The sequence below is a fragment of the Macaca fascicularis genome, chromosome 16 (genome assembly GCF_037993035.2).
Source record: "Macaca fascicularis isolate 582-1 chromosome 16, T2T-MFA8v1.1".
Classification (NCBI taxonomy): Eukaryota; Metazoa; Chordata; class Mammalia; order Primates; family Cercopithecidae; genus Macaca; species Macaca fascicularis.
Genome location: NC_088390.1, coordinates 46,519,031 through 46,540,266, shown reverse-complemented (window position 1 = coordinate 46,540,266; position 21,236 = coordinate 46,519,031). Strand labels below are relative to the sequence as shown.

Here is a 21,236-nt window from a genome sequence, read left to right as displayed (position 1 = left end):
CGGCCTCCTGAGTAGCTGGGATTATAGGCATGCACCACTACTGCCCAGCTAATGTTTGTATTTTTAGGAGAGACGGGGTTTCACCATTTTTGTATTTTTAGTAGAGATAGGGTTTCACCATGTTGGCCAGGCTGGTCTTGAACTCCTGACCTCAAATGATCCACCCTCCTCGGCCTCCCAAAGTGCTGGGATTACAGGCACGAGCCAGCACGCCTGGCCAGCTCCCAATTATTTGTGCCTCCTGGTATTCACAGCCTAGTGTAGCCCCTGCACACTCTGTATCACAGTTGGTCTGTGACCGATAGCATGTGGCAGAAGTGATGGTATATGACTTCTGAGATTAGGTTACAAAAGTACTGCAGCTTCCATCTTGGTCTTGGACTCTCTCTCTCTCCCCCTTCTTCCTAGTGGAGAAGCAAGCTGCCTTGTTGTGTGCAGCTCTGAGGAGAAGCCCACCTGGCAGAAGGAAACTGTTTCCTGGCCACAACCGTGTGAGTGAGCTTGGAAGTGAGTGCCTCAGCCCTATGTTAGCCTCGAGATGCCTGCAGCCCCAGCCCACATCTTGACTGAAACCTCATGAGAAACCCTGAGCCAGAACCACCAGCTAAGTCACTGGCAGGTTACTAAATCTCAGGAACTGTGTGAGATAAAATGCTTGTTGTTTTAAGCTGTGATGTTCAGAGATAATTTATTACATGACAACAGATAACAAACATACCATAGCCCAGGAGCCAGGACTGCCCAACAGAGTTGGGACTGTGGAGAGAAGAACTGTTCATTTGAAGTTAGCGCCATAAAGATACAGCCAATACTGAAGCACAGGGAGAGGGAAAATCCTAGCTTCCTCATGGCCACTCATTTGCCACCCTTGCTTCCATTGGCCAAACCAAACCACAAGGAAATTGATAAGGGAGCCTGAGAAATGTCATTTGCAAGGAGCAGCCTCTAGATGCAGTAAGCCTGGACAACATGGTGAGACCTTGTCTATACAAAACATTTAAAAAATTAAGTGGGCATGGTGGTGCACACCTGTGGTCCCAGCTATTCAGGAGGCTGAGGTAGGAGGATTGCTTGAGCCCAGAAGGTCAAGGCTGCAGTGACCCATGTTTGCACCACTGTACTCTAGACTGCACTCCAGCGTGGGTGATAGAATGAGACCCTATCTTAAAAAAAAAAAAAAAAAAAAGCTCAGGCATGGTGGCTCACACTTGTAATCCCAGCACTTTAGGGGGCTGAGGCGGGCAGATCACTTGAGGTCAAGAGTTCAAAACCAGCCTGGGCAACGTGGTGAAACCTTGTCTCTACTAAAAATACAAAAATTCAAAAATTAGCCGGGCATGGTGCTGGACACCTGTAATCCCAGCTACTTGGGAGGCTGAGGCATAAGAATCGCTTGAACCCAGGAGGCAGAGGTTGCAGTGAGCCGAGATCATGCCACTGAACTCCAGCCTGGGTGACAGAGCAGGACTCTGCTTCAAAAAAAAAAAAAAAAAAAAAAAGAGGCAAATTAACAGCATAGCCAAGAACCTTTTGCATGGAATTCCTAGTAACTTTCTTCAAAACCTTGTCCTCAAACTCCAGTTTGGGAAACACTAGCCTAAATTGCTCTTTCCCACATCTCTGCAAGTTCAAATCTATTCATCAATTTGTATCTATTTAAAATGCAAAGTTTTTTTCTACTAACCTTTTCCTCCTTGTGACTTGGGGTGGCCCCCTCTTCTTTCAGTTCCACAACATTTGATCTATATCAATTTTTGGCATTTTCAAATAAAGTAGTTATTTATTTCATATCTTATCATCTGAGAATTAAAAATCTTCTTGAGGGTCAGATCTATTTCTGATGCATTGTTGCATATTGCTCAATCATCACAGTACCTAGCATAGAACCTTGCACATAGTAAACATAAATATTATTAAGTGAATGAACGAAGGAATGTCAAAACCAGTGGTAGAAATGTTATAAAACTCTAGTACTTTTGTTTATATTACTATTTATTTATTTAGAGATGGAGTCTTGCTCTGTCACCCAGGCTGAAGTGCTGTGGCGCAATCTTGGCTCACTGCAGCCTCCACCTCCCCGGTTCCAACAATTCTCATGCCTCAGCCTCCCGAGTAGCTGGGATTACAAGTGTGTGCCACCATGCCTGGCTAATTTTTTGTATTTTTAGTAGAGATGGGGTTTCAGCACGTTGCCCAGGCTGGTCTCAAACTCCTGAGCTCAGGCAAATCTGCCCGCCTCAGCCTTTCAAAGGGCTGGAATTATAGGCATGAGCCACTGTGCCCGGCCTGTTTATATTACCATTATATCCCTTTTAAACTCTTGGTTGAGTCAAGAGACTCTAGAATAATCTTTCTATTTTCTTGGCTGGTCACATCTTTTGAACTCCTTTGAACCTTTTCTTGGGGGAAGAGAACAGTAAAATTACAAATCAGTTTGTATCTGGGCAGGAATAATTATCCTGTGAGACCAAAGTTCTGCCTGGAACTTTTTAGCCGGAGGAGCAGGTTCAAAGAACTGTACTTGTCTCCTATTTCAGCTTTGGCCGCTCTTAGAAAAATCATCTGCTCGGTAAGAAAGTAATACTCAGCCTTTTGCAAAAGTGATTTCTTCTACTTCCATACCTTCCTTGTTGAAAACAAATCTTAGCTCATCACTCTCATGTTTAGAGTCTTTCAGTGGTTTCCAACCCGGGCAATATACCGAGACCTCATCTCTACTAAAAATTTTTAAATTGACCAGGCATGGTGGCTCACGCCTGTAATGCCAACACTCTGGGAGGCCAAGGCAGGTGGATCACCTGAGGTAGGGAGTTCAAGACCAGCCTGACCAAAATGGCGAAACCCTTCTCTACTAAAAATGCAAAAATTAGCCGGGCATGGTGGTGGGCGCCTGTAATCCCAGCTACTTGGGAGGCTGAGACAAGAGAATTGCTTGAACCCAAGAGGCGGAGGTTGCAGTGGGCTGAGACTCCATCTCAAAAAAAAAAAAAAAATTTAAAAATTAAGCTCAGGAGTTCAAGACCAGCCTGGGCAACACAGTGAGACCCCATCTCATTTTATTTTAAATTATTTTTTAAAAAAAGAAAAGAAAAAAAAATTTAGTGAGCTGGGCATCGTGGCACTTGCCTGTAATCCCAGCTACTCAGGAGACTGAGGTGGTAGGATTGCTTGAGCCCAGGAGACTGAGGCTGCAGTGAGCTATGATCGCACCAGCCTGGGCAACAGAGAGAGACTTTGTCTTAAAAAAAAAAAAAAGAAAAGAAAAGAAAAAGAAAAAAGAAAAGTTGTTTTTCTCTCTGGATAAAATCCAAATTCTTCATGATTTGTTCCTGGGGTTACTCCACCAGCCAAATCATTTCCTACCAACACCAAGCTGTTCAGTCCTCCTCATCTTCCTTCTATGCCTGTCCTTCTTCTCCCCTCTCAATCTTTTCCTGGCTCAACCCAAGTCATCCTTCAAGACTTGGTTTCAACTGTTTTCCCTAAGAAGTTTCTCTAGAGCTTCTCTTGGTAGATTAGGTTCCTTAGCATACTTTACAGATCTCTTTGACCTCGGGCCAAAGAGGCAGGTTGCTCTCTAAGCCTCAGTATCTCAAGCTAGAAAATCGCGATAATATGGTACTTACATCAGAACCTGTGGCAAAGATACTTAACACTGTGTCTGACATATATTGTCACATATTAGGTGTTAAATCATAGCAATTACTTAAGCCAATCTCTTCCTCATGTTTGAGAAAATAGATCCGGAGAGGTCAAATGACTGGCTCAAGTAGGAGAAAGATGGGGGAGGGGACTTTCTGATTTGCATATGGTTTACAAACCTAATTTCAAAGTAAGAAAATTAGGAGACGTTGACTTTAATATTAAAATGAAACAATTAAAATGAAATGAAACTTGAGGTTGAGGGTGGATGCTACACTACTGAGAAAAATGGCAAGTCAGCAACTTTTGAGACAACTCAGGATATTTGATGCTTAGAATTGAAACGTTTTCTTAAGTGTCTCAACCTGCTGATTTCTTTTAGGTCTGTTTATTTCTATATTCAATGAAGTAGTGTCTGCCCATTCACGAAATAAAATGGTTTGTAACTTCTTAGCCTTTTTTTTCTATTGAATTAAGTACAACATTAAACCGTTAAAATGACCTTAAGAAAATCAATATTGTCCCCAGGCTCAAGACCACTCACTCTACAGCTTAATTGGTCCTTGGCTTTCAGCTTTTGACTCTAGACTTGTACTCTCCAACACAGTAGTCACTAGTTGCAAATGGCTAACAGGCACTTGAAATCTGCTAGGTAAAACTGAAATGTGCTATAAATGCAAATAAGTGTGGATTTTGAAGGTTTGGTTAAAAAAAGGAATGCAAACTATCTCAACAATTTTTATATTGATTGCATGTAAAATGATAATGATTCTGACATACTGAGATAAATGAAATATGTACTTCACATTAATTTTTACTTTTTTTTTTTGAGACGGAGTCTCATGCTGTTGCCCAGGCTGGAGTGCAGTGGCGCGATCTCGGCTCACTGCAAGCTCCGCCTCCCGGGTTCCCGCCATTCTCCTGCCTCAGCCTCCTGAGTAGCTGGGACTACAGGCGCCCGCCACCGTGCCCGGCTAATTTTTTGTATTTTTAGTAGAGACGGGGTTTCACTGTGGTCTCGATCTCCTGACCTTGTGATCCGCCCGCCTCGGCCTCCCAAAGTGCTGGGATTACAGGCTTGAGCCACCGCGCCCGGCCTACTTTTTTTTTTTGAGACAAAGTCTTACTTTGTCACCCAGGTTGAAGTGCAGTGGCATGATCTCGGCCCACTGCAACCTCCGCCTCCCAGGTTCTAGCGATTCTCCTGCCTTAGCCTCCCGAGTAGCTGGGACTACAGACCTGCGCCACCACACCCAGATAATTTTTGTATTTTCAGTAGAGACGGGGTTTCATCATGTTGGCCAGGCTGGTCTTGAACTCCTGACCTCGTGATCTGCCTGCCTTGGCCTCCCAAAGTGCTGGGATTACAGGCATGAGCCACGGCGCCAGGCTCTAATTTTTACTTCTTTAACAAGGCTACTGAAAAATTTCAGTAAGAGCTACTTATTTAGCTCTCATTGTATCTTTTTTTAAAATTTATTTTTTATTTCAACAGGTTTTAGCTCTCATTGCATTTCTATTGGACAGTGCTGCTTTAGACCTTGCAGATTTTTCAGAATCACATATGGATCATCAGGTGCCTTTTCCTGGACTTGTCTGTCTCAGGTGATGTAACTTTGTCACCTTCCTGGAGGCCAAGTGGTAGTTTGTAAGCCAGTGCTTCTACCAGCTCATTCAGAATGGAGCCCCTACAAGATGGAAGGGGTTACAAAACAGTTTTAAATGCAGATCATTGAGTGAATCCGTATTTCAAAGAGTAGAAGACAATTGGTGATTATTGACCCAGATAATTGATCCAAAGTGGCCTCTAAAATTAACCTTAAAATTCCTGATTGGCTCCTATTTTACTTGGATTATCTCTTTTAATCATTGCAACAACTCTTATTATATATTATTTATACATAGGATATTGCAATCATTGCAACGACTCATATATTATTATAACAACAAGCTATTATTACATACACATTCTACAAAGGGGTAAATTGAAGTTAGGGAGCTAGCAAGCATGGAGTTCTACTTGTTTGCTTGCTTTTTGAGACAGGGTCTCACTCTGTTACCCAGGCTGGAGTGCCGTGGTGCAATCTTAACTCACTGTAATCTCCATCTCCTAGGCTTAATCAATCTCCCCACCTCTACCTCCCAAGTAGCTGAGACTACAGGCACATGTCACCATGCCCGGCTAATTTTTGTATTTTTTTTTTTTTTGCAGTGGGGGGTTTCATCATGCTGCCCAGATTGGTCTCAAACTCCTGGGTTCAAGCAATCTGCCTGCCTCAGCCTCCCAAAGTGCTGGGATTACAGGCATGAGCCACCGTGCTGGGCCAAGTATGGAGTTTTGACCCCAGTTGGTCTAACTGTTCAAGTGCCATTATAAGCAAGATTATGAACTGCTTGTGTATGCTCTATTTTGTCAACACATGACCTGACACATACTAGATGGTTAAAAAATGTGTGTAGTTAATTGGTCATATAGTATGATCTCAACCATGCAGGAAAAAAGATATATATAGGAAGAGTCAATACATCAAATGTTAAAAAGTGATTATGAATGGTGATGATATGGACTTTTTTGGGTAATGTACATTTAAAATTTTCATCTTTATGCTTTTATGTATCTGCCAAACTTTTGACAATGTGTAATGTTTTTATTTATTTATTTATAGAGTCTCACCTTGTCACCCAGGCTGAAGTGTAGTGGCGTGATCTCGGCTTACTGCTACCTCCGCCCCCTGGGTTCAAGCAATTATCCTGCCTCAGCCTCCCAAGTAGCTGGGATTACAGGCATGTGCCACCACTCCTGACTAATTTTTGTATTTTTAGTAGAGACGGGGTTTCTCCATGTTGGTCAGGCTGGTCTTGAACTCCTGACCTCAGGTGATCCTCCTGCTTCGGCTTCCCAAAGTGCTGGGATTACAGGCGTGACCCAGCGTGCCCAGCCGACAACGTGTGTGTAATGTTTTTATTTATTTCCATTACTTTTTTAAAATCCCATATAACTCCTGCCCCCACACATACACAGTCTCCCTCATTATCAACATACCCCACCAGGATGATATACCCAAAGTCCGTATTTCCATTATTCTTTTTTTTTTTTTTTTTTTTTGAGACGGAGTCTCGCTCTGTCGCCCAGGCTGGAGTGCAGTGGCGTGATCTCGGCTCACTGCAAGCTCCGCCTCCTGAGTTCACGCCATTCTCCTGCCTCAGCCTCCTGAGTAGGTGGGACTACAGGTGTCTGCCTTTTTGTGTTTTTAGTAGAGACGGGCTTTCACCATGTTAGCCAGGATGGTCTCAATCTCCTGACCTCGTGATCCGCCCGCCTTGGCCTTCCAAAGTACTGGGATTACAGGCGTAAGCCACTGCGCCCTGCCTCCATTACTCTTTAAATCACACAAAATGTCATTTTTACAGAATGTAAGTGGTTACTTTCTGTATGTTCTTTGTGGGCTGAAAATATTTATTTCTTCTCTTTCCCTTCTCCCCATGATTCCATTCCCCTCACAACTGGAATCCCCGCTATTCTACTCTGCTTCTCCATTCTCTCAGTCCTGTCTTTCTCTCTCTCCTGCTCCCTTCTGCGATCCTCAGACTTTTTCTTCTGGGTCTTCCTCCCTTCTTCACTTCTGTCTCCTTGTCTCCCTCTTCTTTTTGAAAAGATTGACATTCAAACAGAAAGGTCAATCAAATGTTACCTCCTACCTGGTAGGTTCCAGGTAGATTCTACCTGCCACTGGAATCCTGAGGATGGTGCTCAAGTCAGGGGGTGGGGGCAACGGGAGGGCAAGACTTCTAAGGAGAATGGAGACCCCTTTAGATGTGAGGTCGAGGAGCGTATTTCAGCCTGAGGAAAGCAGTGGAACAAAGATCTGAGGAGTCTCTCAGGGAAAGGGAAATGGGCAGAGGAGCGCTTACCTCATTGGATCTGGGGATTGCTGTCTGCTGGTGCTGGAACTCAGTTATAAAGGATACCAACCTTAGTTGATTTGAGTTCCTAGATTGAATTAGTCCTGGTTGTATAATTGACTTTGATATGTGAACTTTGGGTTCGAATTAGGTTTAATAAGATTTAACTGCTTCAAAGGGCTTTATAAGAATTCATTTTATCCTTCAAATCTGATTTCAAAAGCTACCTACTTTATGACAACTTCCCTAACTTTGATGCTCTTCTTCTAGTGCACTTATTATGCCATAGTAGGTACATACCTTATTTAAGCAATTACCCCCATTGTATTTTACCTTATTCTGTAGGAAATATTTCCTTTAGTGCCTCTCTTCAGGAATCTTGAGGGACAGGCAGGTATCTTATTCCTATTTGTATCCTAGGCCTAGCACAGAGCAGGAACACACTTAATTGAGCCAGCAGGTTCTCAATAATGATTTTTAAAATTATATTAATAATTAACATTAAGTAAGCACTGTGGCAAGCACTGTATCTACATTGTTTAATTCACCAGGCACTTTAGGAGAAAAGTACTTTTATTACCCCCATTTTACAATAACTGAGAGAAAGAGAAATTAATTTGATCTAAGGTCAAATTTGGTCTAAGACTAACTAGTGCAGGGCAGAGCTTTTTCTCCAGCCTTTGGGCTTCAGACCTGGGCTCTTCACCACTACAGATGAACAAGTGGATGAATGAGGACTTCTTTTTCTTTTTTTGTCTTTTTTTTTTTTTTTTTTTTTCCTTTTTGTGGAGAACAGGGTCTCGCTATATTACCCAGGCAGGTCTCGAACTCCTGGGCTCAAGCTATCCTCCCGCCTCTGCCTCCCTGAGAGCTGGGATTACAGGCGTGAGCCACCGCGCCCGGCAAGGACTTCTTTTTCATTCCGTGGCTGAAGAAGTGACATGGAAGACTCTACCATTCAGTTTACAGATACAATTATGTATCTATAACACATAATACATAATTATGTATCTGTAATAGTTACATAAAATTACAGTAAGTCCTAACTCACCGATATTTCTAACTTCTGAATCATCTTTTCTTCTTCTGTCTTGCAATCCTAAAACCGTCAGAGAAACTGTTTTGAACTCTTATATTGAAGTGTAACCCATCCAAGCACTGGGTGTTTTATGGGAAAGAGAATGAACCTTTTGTTTGGTTCTTACTTCTTACCACCCACTCATTTGTAAATATACAAATATGAAGCACCTACTGTGTGCTAGGTATCTTTTTTTAGGCACTAGAGAGACAGAAGTAAACAACAACAAAAACGTAGTGAGACCTTTACATACACTAGTTCTCCTGCTTCTCACAATAACTGTATGAGGTAACGATGACAACAATAATAGTTAACTCTTAACAGTGCTTATCTGTGCAGGGCCCTGGGCTACCTGCTTAATTTGCATTAACTCATTACAATAAGCTTGTGGGGTAAGGGGCATGTTTTCCCCGTTTTACAGACGAGGAAACAAGACACAGAGCAGAAAGTGATTTGCTCAAGCTTGGAACCCAGGGAGTGTGGCTCTAATTCCCAGTCTATTAACTACAGGGCAATATTTTGTTTCTTAAGTTTCTATCTTCATATCACAACTTTTAGGTGGTGGAGTCTCGTCCCCATCCAGATCGTCTGACTCCCAAATCCAGAGGTTTGCGCCTGCACCCCAGCGGCCTCGCGAAATAAATGAGAATGTCTTGGAATTTTTGTCAATACTTTCTCTTCCAAAGAACTCAAACTGATTTCCACGTAATTCCCATTGATTTGTGAAATGAACCTTCCTGGACTGTAAATTTCCCCGCAAAGACAGGGCCAGGGCCACGGGTCATTTTACACTGGCCAGGGCACCCAGCAGGTGGCGCTATGTTAGTGGCTACCAGCTGGCTGCCCAGTCCCCGGGGCTCACCGCCTCGGCCGAAAGCTTCCCGGCCCTCCCTCGCTCACTTCTCTCTCCCCCTCCCCACGGAGCCCGGGCCCACGTGACCTCAAGGCGGCCAATGGGTGAGCAGAGAGGGCGAGCTGGTCCCTGTGGCCGCCATTAAAGCGAAGGGAAAACCCGTGAATTCGGATTAAAGGGGGAAAAACACCGCCCGCTGGGCCCACAAAATGGGGGAGACTACGGCGTCCAGCCGGTGAGGCCGCAGGAGGGCAGACGTTAGGCCGGCTCGGCCCAGGGACGACACGAAGACAGAGCCAGAGAATGGTCTGAGCCCGCAGACGCCGCCACCACCTCCGCCGCTGAGGAGACTCTGGGCTTAAGGACATCGCCGCTGCCGGGCCGGGGGCCTGGGCTTCTCTCCCGGTTCTCGCCCTTCCCGCCCCTGTGTGGGCGCCTCCCCGCCCGGGAGAACCTTCCAGGGCTTGGGCTCTGCCGTCTCGGACTCGTTTTTGATTATTTATTGTGTAATTTATTATTTTTCTTGTGGTAGGGGCACACATCCCCTCCGTCTCCCAGAGAAGGACGAGCGTCTGCGGGCTCCGCAGTCCGGCCCGCCAGGCGAGCGCGGCGCGGCCCTCCCGCCTCCGGCCCTCGGCCCCGGGCGGCTGGGTGCCGGCCGGGCGGCGGGGGCTGCTCGCGGCGGCGGCAGCGGCGGCGGCGGGGGGGTGGGTGGGGAGGGCGGGCGGCCCGGCGGCCTCCTCTTCCACCGCCCCCCCAACCACTACCCCCCCACGCCCTCCCCGGTGTCTGTGTTTCTCTCTCTGGTCGGAGGCGGCGGTAATGGCGGATGGTGGGTTGTGGCGCCGGCGGCGGCTGCTGTGAGGGACGATGAGTGCCTCCTTCGTGCCGAACGGGGCCAGCCTGGAAGATTGTCACTGTAACCTCTTCTGCCTGGTGAGTGCCGGGGCCGGCGGGCGCCGAGGGAGGGGGGCCGTGAGGTGCGCCCTTGGGCCGTGGGGGAGGGGGCCGGGTCTGGTCCAGATGCCCGAGTCCCCGGGCGAGGCCCAGCCGGAGCCGGCGCCCTGCGAAGCTCCGCGGCCAACCCCGGGAGACTGCGTTCGCTCTCCCACGGTCCCGGGCCCTGTTTGGGGAGTGTTGGCATTTTTTCTCGTCTTCTTTCGGACTCTCCTCTTCACCGTAGTCTCGTCCTCAACTTGAGCTCCTTATCTGGCAGGACAGTAACCTTTCTCTCTCTCTTAACTGTTGCTTTTCTGCTTATTGGCCTTGTATCCCAGCTTCACACTTTCCATTATTGCCCCTGCTCCCCACCGCCTTTATGTCTCATCCTTTTAATTTGGTTTCCCCATGTAAACAGGACCCCAGAACTTATGCCCCAGAAACCTGTCTTCGTTTTACATTTTTTTTGTATGAGTCAAACTAACGCAAGGTTAGTTTCTTCCTTGGGTGACTTAAGATCTCTCTGTAAAAACCAGTAGGTGCCATTTCATATGTTTTCTTTTTAAACTTTGAAAACAGTTTGCCATTTTTGACAATTTCTAGCCATCTTGCTTTTATTAGAACATAATTTTTTTTGTGCGAGTGAAGGGGGCTAATGGACGAGGTGCTGTGGTTTTGCACTGTTTCTATATTTATTGTGTTTTGCTTGCTTTTTCAGAATGTTTTGAGCAGGCTGCTCCCTTGTTTGATTGAAATGAAAAGTCCAGAGAAGCTGGGTGTAGGGATGACCATTGTGTAGGTTAGCCCAGGTCTGGTAACATCCAACAGTTGAGACTTTCAAAAGTACCAACTGTTGCAAATAACTTGGCCTGTGTGGGACAGTAGCTGAGCTTCATCAATGACTTTAAGTTTGGGTGACTTTATTTTTTCATTTTCTCCTTTGTGCTATGAGAAATATTAAGAGTATATGATAGGTAATAAGTGAGTTAAGTGGGCGGAGCACAACTAGTTGGCAAGTGTAAACTGCCAGTCATGTATCAGCAGTTTCATTTTTGGCACCTTATGCTTTGCACCTTTAAGTTAGATTAAATTATTGAATTCCTCTTGAATTTCTTTCTGGATGCTAAATTGAGATCTTTCATACTCTATCCTCTTCTACAGTATGTTTTTCTTTTCAATGTCCATTAATCAGCATCTCTTCACGTATAATAAGACATACACCAGGTTTTGTATTCTATCTTATCCAACTCAGTCTATTTTTGATACTTTTAGGATCAGGCTCTTTGAAGATAGACTAGCACAAATCTGACAGTTCTTTGTGAGCAGCTATTTGACTTTTCCGACAGGGGTATGTGTGAAGAATTAACATAGATTTTTTTCAGGACTTGTTCAGATGTCTTTTCATTAGAGACATTACTTCTGTAAATGTGGAATAAAAACCCGTGATAGGGTCTTTAATAATTGATTTTCAGTTAAACGTTTGACACCAATGAATAAATGTGACCATTTAGGACAGAGAAAAATGTACTCTGTTTGTATATTGAAGTGTGTGTGTCTGTCTATATTTAACTTCGTTCAGTTTCTTTTATTTCTACTTGGAGTACATATTTGCTTGCTATTCAGTGACATGGTGGTATTTATTTTTAACTGTGTTCTTCTCCCTAAAATTGTTGGTTGTTGAATTATAAAGTCATTTTTTTTTGGTTCTAATTTGCATTCAATAGCTCAAGCATATATTGAAAAATTGTAATGTCTTAACGAAATAGGAGACATCGTATGGAGTACTTTTGTGAATTTGAGTGAATATGCAATAATAAAACATCATGCTTTCTTTTATTCAGGCTGACTTGACGGGAATTAAATGGAAAAAATATGTATGGCAAGGCCCAACTTCTGCCCCTATTCTGTTTCCTGTGACAGAAGAAGACCCCATTTTGAGCAGTTTTAGTCGCTGCCTTAAGGCAGATGTACTTGGTGTTTGGCGGCGAGATCAAAGACCTGGAAGAAGAGAATTGTGGATATTTTGGTGGGGTGAAGACCCCAATTTTGCTGACCTTATTCACCATGACTTATCAGGTGAAAGAAACTTTCCATTTCTAATTAATGATACAGCAACATTGTATACTTCTCCCAGAATATCATTTGTATTACAAAGTAAGTTTGTTATTGTGGGACACTTAGGTAGGAGGCCAGATAAAAATTGAGCTTCATGTTTTATTTCACCATGATTATTTTATTTTACTCAAATTATCCATGTTATAGCTGGGTTTTTTAGGCTTGAATGACTTTCTCCTTTTACCACCTCTCTTCTTAATTTCTCACGGGTAGTTAGGGTCCAAGGAAGGCATGCCACATTAATCTCAAAAAATGGAATCAGGAAACAGAGTTCCTAACAAAGTCATGTAATAGTTTTGAAGCCAGATGTAACTTTTGAGTCACTTCAGCCACTGTCAAAGTTGAGTCTTTTGCATTAAATGGGCAGATGATTCTAAAAGTACTGGAAATGTAACTATCCTTGTGTTTGTGTGTGTGTGTGCGCGCATGTTTTAAGGTATGTAAGTATTTTGTTACTGTCATTTGTGCTGTTTGATTAACATATGAAGGCATATGTTAATTTAGTTATTTTTGGAAAGTGACTCATATACTGTTCTGTCACATACTCAATAAGAGACAAGTGCCAACTTGTTTAGCTTTTATAGGACATGGGATCATAATCTAAAAGGTTACACAAACAATTTTATTATGAGCAAATCAATGTGATTACTTCCTTATTTTCTTGACTTTTAGGACCAAATGCTACTTTAGAAAGAGAAACTATAGCTTTTCATAATAATTACTGAAGCTTTGAACTGTCAAAGTCAGTATTTACTGAATCTTAGATAATAGGAATGTAAATGATTGGTTGTATGCTATAAGGTTCCGAACACTTCGGTAAGATAGTTTGATAATGATTTTTGATAGATAAATTTAGGATTTCTAGATAATTTTTTTAAAGTTCTTGTTTGAAATTGAGTACTCTGAAGTTTTTGTTATTGTCCCTATGACCTATAGGATCTATTTTATTTCTGGATAGAATGTATTCTAGGTGTCTGTATCTTGAACTGGTACTTAGTAAGACCAACATTTATGTAGGAATGTACGTGTTACATTTGTATGTTTTGATAATTGCTTTTCACATTCTAATGAACATACTCTCCCGTGATAATTACTATTTTTGAGAGTGATTGCATTTCTTCAAGAAAGCTTTCCAGCTTTTGTAGTTTTTCTAATGAGATGCCTGCTGCAGAGTCTAGTCCCTAGTTCTTTGTATTTAATGTAGTTCTAAATGTGTAAAATGTGTGTATGTATATACATATACGTATACATGATGTATGTATATATAGTAGTTTTAGCAAGATAATGCCTTCTAATCATGCTGAAAGCTCCATTTTCTTTTATTGACTTGGATATAGTATTGAGTTATTTTAATCATTAAGTGGTCATAAAAATCACCTTACTAGAATGTTTGGAGACTAACATTGTTGAAAAACTATAAACTATTGATAAAATATATTTGTTGATAAAACATAATTATCAATAAAACTATAATGCTGACTTAGGGGCTTTGGTCTTAATAAAGTTGGCAGAGCATCTAAACAGACTTAACAGATCTTTCTTAAAGATTCCATGAAATACACTTTGTAGAATCAAAAATAATTTTAAGAGATATATAATGAGGCCGGGCGCGGTGGCTCAAGCCTGTAATCCCAGCACTTTGGGAGGCCGAGACGGGCGGATCACAAGGTCAGGAGATCGAGACCAGCCTGGCTAAATACGGTGAAACCCCGTCTCTACTAAAAAATACAAAAAAGTAGCCGGGTGAGGTGGCGGGCGCCTGTAGTCCCAGCTACTCGGGAGGCTGAGGCAGGAGAATGGCATAGACCCGGGAGGCGGAGCTTGCAGTGAGCTGAGATGCGGCCACTGTACTCCAGCCTGGGCGACAGAGCGAGACTCCGTCTCAAAAAAAAAGAAAAAAAAAAAAAAAGAGAGATATATAATGTTTAATTTTTTTTTCTTTTTTTCTTTTTAAGTAGAGATGGGGTCTTGCTATGTTGACCAGGCTGGTCTTGAACTCATGAACTGAAGTGATCCTTCCATCTTAACTTCCCAAAGTGCTGGGATTACAAGTGTGAGCCCCTGCACCTGGCCTAGTTTTACCATAATAGAAATAATATTGTGAAAGTTAAAAGACTATTAAAGTTAGATGTGAGCTGCTTTGATGTATATTGTTAAAAGTCAGTTTTTTCTTCTAGGTTTCATGTTACCAGTCAGATATGTTTTCTCCACTGAAACTAGGTTACAGTCTTAAACGTTTTTCTCTAGTTTAGCTTTGATTTTTAGCATAATTTTCAAAAATCATAGTTACTTGTACCTTTAAAATAGAGAGTGATCAGCTGGGCGCGGTGGCTCACGCCTGTAGTCCCAGCACTTTGGGAGGCTGAGGCAGGCAGATCGCAGGGTCAGGAGATGGAGACCATCCTGACCAACATGGTGAAACCCTGCCTCTACTAAAAATACAAAAATTAGCTGGGCATGGTGGCACGTGCCTGTAGTCCCAGCTACTTGGGAGGCCGAGGCAGGAGATACACTTGATCCCGGCAGGCGGAGGTTGCAGTGAGCTGAGATCTCGCCACTGCACTCCAGCCTGAGCAACACAGTAAGACTCTGTCTCAAAAATAAAAAAAAAAGATAGTGATCCTGAACGTGAATGAAAGTAATTTTGGGGGGAGGTTGGGTGTTTTTTTTTTTTTTTTTTTTTTTGGAAACAGAGTCTCTGTCGCCAAGGTTGGAGTGCAGTGGCGCGATCTTGGCTCACTGTAGGCTACGCCTCCTGGGTTCACGCCATTCTCCTGCCTCAGCCTCCTGAGTATCTGGGACTACAGGCGCCCGCCACCACGCCCGGCTAATTTTTTGTATTTTTAGTAGAGACGGGGTTTCACCGTGTTCCCCAGACTGGTCTCAAACTCCTGAGCGCAGTCTGTCCACCCGCCTCGGCCTCCCAAAGTGCTAGGATTACAGGCGTGAGCCACCACGCCAGGCGTAAATAACTTTTAAAAATTTATTAAAGTGAAGTGATTGAAATAGTAAACTGAAATACAATTAGGAGTGGTATGTGATCGTATTTACTGTTCCAAAGCTTGTCCTGTACTGTTTTAGTTTGCATAGTCAGTGGTATTTATATGTTTTAGCTTTTTTTTTTTTAATAAAACCTGTTATTAAGAATGTTGTTACTTAAATCAGACGTATCTTAAAGAATAATAAGATCTTTTCAGATGGAATATATTTGTTTTGCCCTTTTCTTTGCTCTGGGGACAGCGTCTGCCTCCCTCTTGGGGTAATTAGTCTGCCTGTGTCTCTCTAGCTAACCCCTTTTTCATTTCTTCCCATCTGTGGCACTCTATTTCCTTCTTTTAAGCTCCCCTGAGAAGAGAGCAGCTGGACAGTACAGGGTAGCATCAGCTGCTGGAGGCAGTCCTGGGTTCCAAGTGGAGGTGTAGCACTGAGGAAAGGGGTACCGGAAGGACCCAGGTGGTAACTAAAAAGCTGGTTAATTTAGCTTGAGCCTGCTCTTCACAGACAGTGTCCTTCTGTTTGGGTCAGCACACACCACATCTTGTTACTGAAGTGTTTTTGATTATGGTGATAATATTGCCCTCGTTTTTCTTGGTAGTGGGGGAAGAGGGAAATATTTTTCCAAAGATTAGAATTCTGTTTTTCTTAACTGGAATATTCAATAACAGAAATACAGAATTGCCTTTGTTTAACCTCCTTAGCTCCTTTGTGTCATGCAGTGTATTTTAAAAAATTAACTAATGAACCAATATTGATACTTTATTATTAACTAAAGTATATATTTGGATTTCTTTTATTGTTTTTTGCCTAATATCCTTTTTCTTTCCTAGGATCTCATCTAAGATACCCATATTATATTTAATTGTCATGTCTCTTTAGGCTTTGCTAGACTATGACAGTTTCTTAGACTTTCCTTGGTTTTGATGATTTCGACAGTTATGAAGAGTCTGCTCAGATTCCATAGTGCATTTTAAATTTCAGTCTCTCTCATGTCACTTAGCATTTGTTTGGGTTACCTTCCTTTCAAGTTTAGCTGATGTGTAGAAATAGAATGTAAACTTATATTGCTAACTGGTAGAGATCCATTACAGCAAATCAAATCTGATTTAATACATACTTTAAACCCTCAGTTACTCATTTTGTAGCAGTAAGTCAATACTGTTGAGCAAAGTAATTTGCAGAAGCCAGGTGATTTTTGGATCAGGACTTGTGCTAACTAGTATTAGCCTAACTATAATATTTGGAAAGATACTTGTTCAGAAAAAAACTCTTGAATTCCAAAGCCAAACATAGATGATTTTCTTACTTTTTGTTTTATCCTCTATAGGATAATGATTAGTTGAATAGGTGTGGATATGTTTTGATACAAAAAGATTAGAGAATAAAACTCCTTTGGGGTTAACAGCTTTTTTCTTTCTTTCTTTTTTTTTTTTTTTTGAGATGAAGTCTTGCTCTGTCGCCCAGGCTGGAGTATAGTGGGGCAATCTTGGCTCACTGCAACCTCTGCCTTCCAGGTTCAAGCGATTCTTTTGCTTCATCCTCCTGAGTTGCTGGGACTACAGGCATGTGCCTCCATACCCGGCTAATTTTTGTATTTTTAGTAGAGATTTTAGTGGGCGTTTTGCCATGTTGGCCAGGCTGGTCTGGAACTCCTGGCCTCAGGTGATCTGCCTGCGTCAGCCTCCGAAAGTGCTGGGATCACAGGCGTGAGCCACCATGCCCAGTCCCTTTTTTTAAAAAAATTAAATTTTGTAGTTTGTTTATGGTTGTGTGATAGTGGGTGAAAGAGGTATGAAATGGGTAATGGGAAAATCTTAGCTCGGGCCCTCTGGTCAAAAATCTCTATAGTGGGTAGGACTGGTACTTTTAAGTGTACTGTTAATTTGCTTCAGAGCAAGGTTGTTTCATTTTCATTAATGTGTTCTTGAAGGAGAGTTTTCTCCGTATTTTTATTCTGTGTTCTAACGTTTTTGGAATTCAATTGCTGTCATCATTGACTTTTATTCTTTCCCTTTAAATAAAAATAAAAGCAAAAACTGCGTCCTCTCCCGTTTGTCATCTTAAAAAAATCATAGCAAGTTAGACTGTGATGAGAGTCTTTGAGAAAACTGATACCTTGTGAACTAAAAAAACTCAGGGCTAAAAATATTTCTTCTTTTTCCTGGCTCCTGAGGTCTGTAAAGTAGATTTTAGTAACATGTTCAGATAGTTTTATTATACCAGAATTTTGTCACAATGAATAGTGCTCAAACTAAGTGGACTATTGTTCTGTATTTAATTTTGGATGTTTTTATTGAAGGATATTAACTATAGTGGACTTTAACCTTAGATGACAGATGTTAATCGGATTGACGGATAGATAAACAGCCAGGCATAGGAATCTAGTCCCAGCCAAACTAAAACATTGTTTTGTGCCCCAGGTAATCTAAAGAGAGTAATTCATTTCTACTGTTGTAAAATTAACTTGTGATGTGGTCTGACTCTTCAAATTGGCTAGTCTTCTAGGTGACAACTTCATTTGCTGCATACTGTTCTTTTTGATCAAGTGTATTTTCTAAGTTTTCAAGTCAAACATAACATACTACGCTGTTCTTAAATCAGTTTTTCAAGTTTTGCCATAGATAATGATGCAGCCAACTTAAGGCTCTCAGTATATTTGTTGAATGTGTTGGTTATTAATGATTATTCATTAGAAACACTGATCTAGCATTTAAACATTTCTCTTTATTTCAGGAACTACATGGAATTTTCTACCATGTTAATTTTTGAGCCATTCATTAGCATATGTTACATTTTAATAGTTTAGCAAAATTATACAGGAGAAGATTCGTTTTTTACCACTGTGGATATATTTAAAGATGCCAGTTTTGAGAAAAATGTTGAGTGCACGGTGTATTTGCTTTTTTGGTTGTGATTTTTTTTTCCCCTTTTTTTTTTTTTTTTTTTTTTGTGATGGAGTCTGGCTCTGTCGCCCAGGCTGGAGGGCAGTGGCCGGATCTCAGCTCACTGCAAGCTCCGCCTCTCGGGTTTACGCTGCCTCAGCCTCCCGAGTAGCTGGGACTACAGGCGCCTACCACGTCGCCCGGCTAGTTTTTGTATTTTTTTTTTAGTAGAGACAGGGTTTCAATGTGTTAGCCAGGATGGTCTCGATCTCCTGACCTCGTGATCTGCCCATCTCGGCCTCCCAAAGTGCTGGGATTACAGACTTGAGCCACCGCGCCCGGCCTTTTTTTCCCTATTGATAGATAATTATTTTGATGACTTATCACATGCTTTGGCACTACTGTATTCTGTATCTTCAGGAAGAAAATATGGTAATCAAATTTAGCATTTGTATTTTCTTCCAATAAATCATCCATGAAAATTTCAAGAAACACTGATGATTAAGAATTGTAATGCTAATAGTAATAGAAAAGTACTAAGAATGCAGAGTTGAAAACTTTGTTTTCTCTACAAGAGGAGGAATTTTTTTTTTTTTGTAGAGATGGAGGTCTCACTTTGTCACTCAGCCTGCAGTGCTTAATCATAGCTCATTGCAGCCTCCAACTCCTGGACTCAAGCAATCCTCCCACCTCAGCTTCCCCAGCAGCTGGGCCTGCAGGCAGGTGCTACTATGCCCCACTAACTAAAAAAAAGTTTTTTGGAGTCAGGGTCTTCCTGTGTTGCCAGGCTAGTCTTGAACTCCTAGCTTCAAGTGATCCTTCTGTCTTAGCTTCCCAAGTAGTTGGAATTACAGGCATGAGTCATTGTACCTGGCTAGAGGAGGAAAATATTTAAATAGATTAAGCAGACTTTTTCTGTTAGGCTCTGGTTAAGTTCAGAAGAGCTAGGTGTTGCCTTCTCCTTCCCCTCCCTATTATAATGCTGGTGTTGAGATTCAATAACTTGTTTCAATTAGTGTAAATAGTGCATATCGCTATGCCTTGGGTGGGTTGGTTGTACCGTTTCACTTTTCATATCTGAATACAACATGTAGAGAGTACTTTTATTAAGGTTATTAGATTGTCAGGATATTAGAAGCTTGGCTCCGTAGGCTTCTTGTTTCTGAGTGATTCCCAAGAAAACCAAAAACCTTCAGACTTTTTATTGAGCATTATTAGGACTTATTCTCATTTTTCTCAGCAACAAAATATGAAATTATATTACTTTAGTGTAATGGTTGCTTAGTTGCTTGCCATATAGATGAAGATATACTTCAGAGATATGTTGGGTTTAGAAAACCTCAACAGGTGGTCTCTACTTGTTTGTTTTATGCATAGCTCCCATTTAGTGTTAATGAGAATTTTGGGCATTGGGGACATAAGATGCCCACGCCCTTTGAAAGCATTAGAATAATGAGGGAGAGATGCTTGAAGATTAATACTGACTACTTTTCTAAACCACATTCAATATTCCTTTTTTTTTTTTTTTTTTGAGATGGAGTCTTGCTCTGTCACCAGGCTGGAATGCAGTGGCAGGATCTTGGTTCACTGCAACCTCTGCCACCCAGTTCAAGTGATTCTCCTGCCTCAGCCTCCCGGATAGCTGGGACTATGGGTGCATGCCACCTCGCCCAGCTAAGTTTTGTATTTTTAGTAGAGATGGGGTTTTGGTATGTTGGCCATGCTGGTCTTGAACTCCTGACCTCAGATGATCCGCCTGCCTCGGCCTCGCAAAGTGCTGGGATTATAGGCATGAGCCACTGCGCATGGCCTCACATTAAATATTCTTAATTCATTTAACTGCAGGTTTCATTGAAATAGATTTTACAAAATAAAACCATACAATTTTCAGAATTTTATGTGAAAATTTATAAATTATTGTGTTTTAGCTTTTACTATTGCAAAGTTTTTTTTTGTTTTTTTTTTTTTTTTTGAGTCAGAGTCTCGCTATGTTGCCCCCACAATGGAGTGCAGTGGCGTGATCTCAGCTCACTGCAACTTCCACCTTTCGGTCTCAAGTGATTCTCATGCCTCAGCCCCTTGAGTAGCTGGGACTACAGCTGTGCCATGCACGGCTAATTTTTATGTTTTTAGTAGAGATGGAGTTTTGCCCTGTTGGCCAGGCTGGTCTCGAACTCCGGGCCTCAAGTGGTCCACTTGCCTCGGCCTCCTAAAGTGCTGGGATTACAGGCATGAGCCACCACACCTGTCCTAAGCCTCCCTGACAGCAGGCGTGAGCCACCATACTTGTCCTCAGCCTCCCGGAAAGCAGATTTTTTTATTTACTGTTTTTGGGAAGAAGGCAAAGTCATTCTCTAGTTTTAAATGAATAATTTATTCGAAGTTTATAACAACTGTACAACTTTTGATACTTATAAATGGTAACTGTGTCTTGGGTCTTTGATGCTTTAAAACTTAGATAGAAAAAAGATGTTGGTAGTGGCTTCTTCTGTAGAACAAGTGTTATAACCATCAGAAGGTAGTGATTTTTGAAATAAAAGGTAATAAAAATAAAAGATACTAAATTGATTATAAAGAGGTGAAGAATTGGGAGATATTCCTAACATAATTCTGTTGGAATTAAGAACATGTATATTCTAGTAGTCATAAGTCTCATAATTTGAGGTAAAAGTCTTAATGTAGCTGTTTAATTTTGAAATGGTAGGACCTCATTAAATTGAAAGCAGATCAATTGAGAAAGATTATTTTCTCTTTTTTTTGTTATCAACTCACAAATATGCTTGTGAGCTAGACGTTTAATTAATTAAAGTGAAGTCACTGTGTGCCA

General features: G+C 41.9%; 1 protein-coding gene across 1 annotated transcript in view; it reads left to right on the top strand.

Moving 5' to 3' along the window:
* The first annotated feature begins 10,269 nt into the window (after positions 1 to 10,269).
* Positions 10,270 to 21,236, top strand: part of MED13 (mediator complex subunit 13) — a 125,785-nt gene continuing 114,818 nt past the window's right edge. The window contains exons 1-2 of the mRNA XM_005583888.5: positions 10,270 to 10,412; positions 12,257 to 12,491. Of these exons, the coding sequence (XP_005583945.1) occupies positions 10,347 to 10,412; positions 12,257 to 12,491 (301 nt within the window). The 5' untranslated portion in view covers positions 10,270 to 10,346. The remainder of the gene's footprint in view (positions 10,413 to 12,256; positions 12,492 to 21,236) is intronic.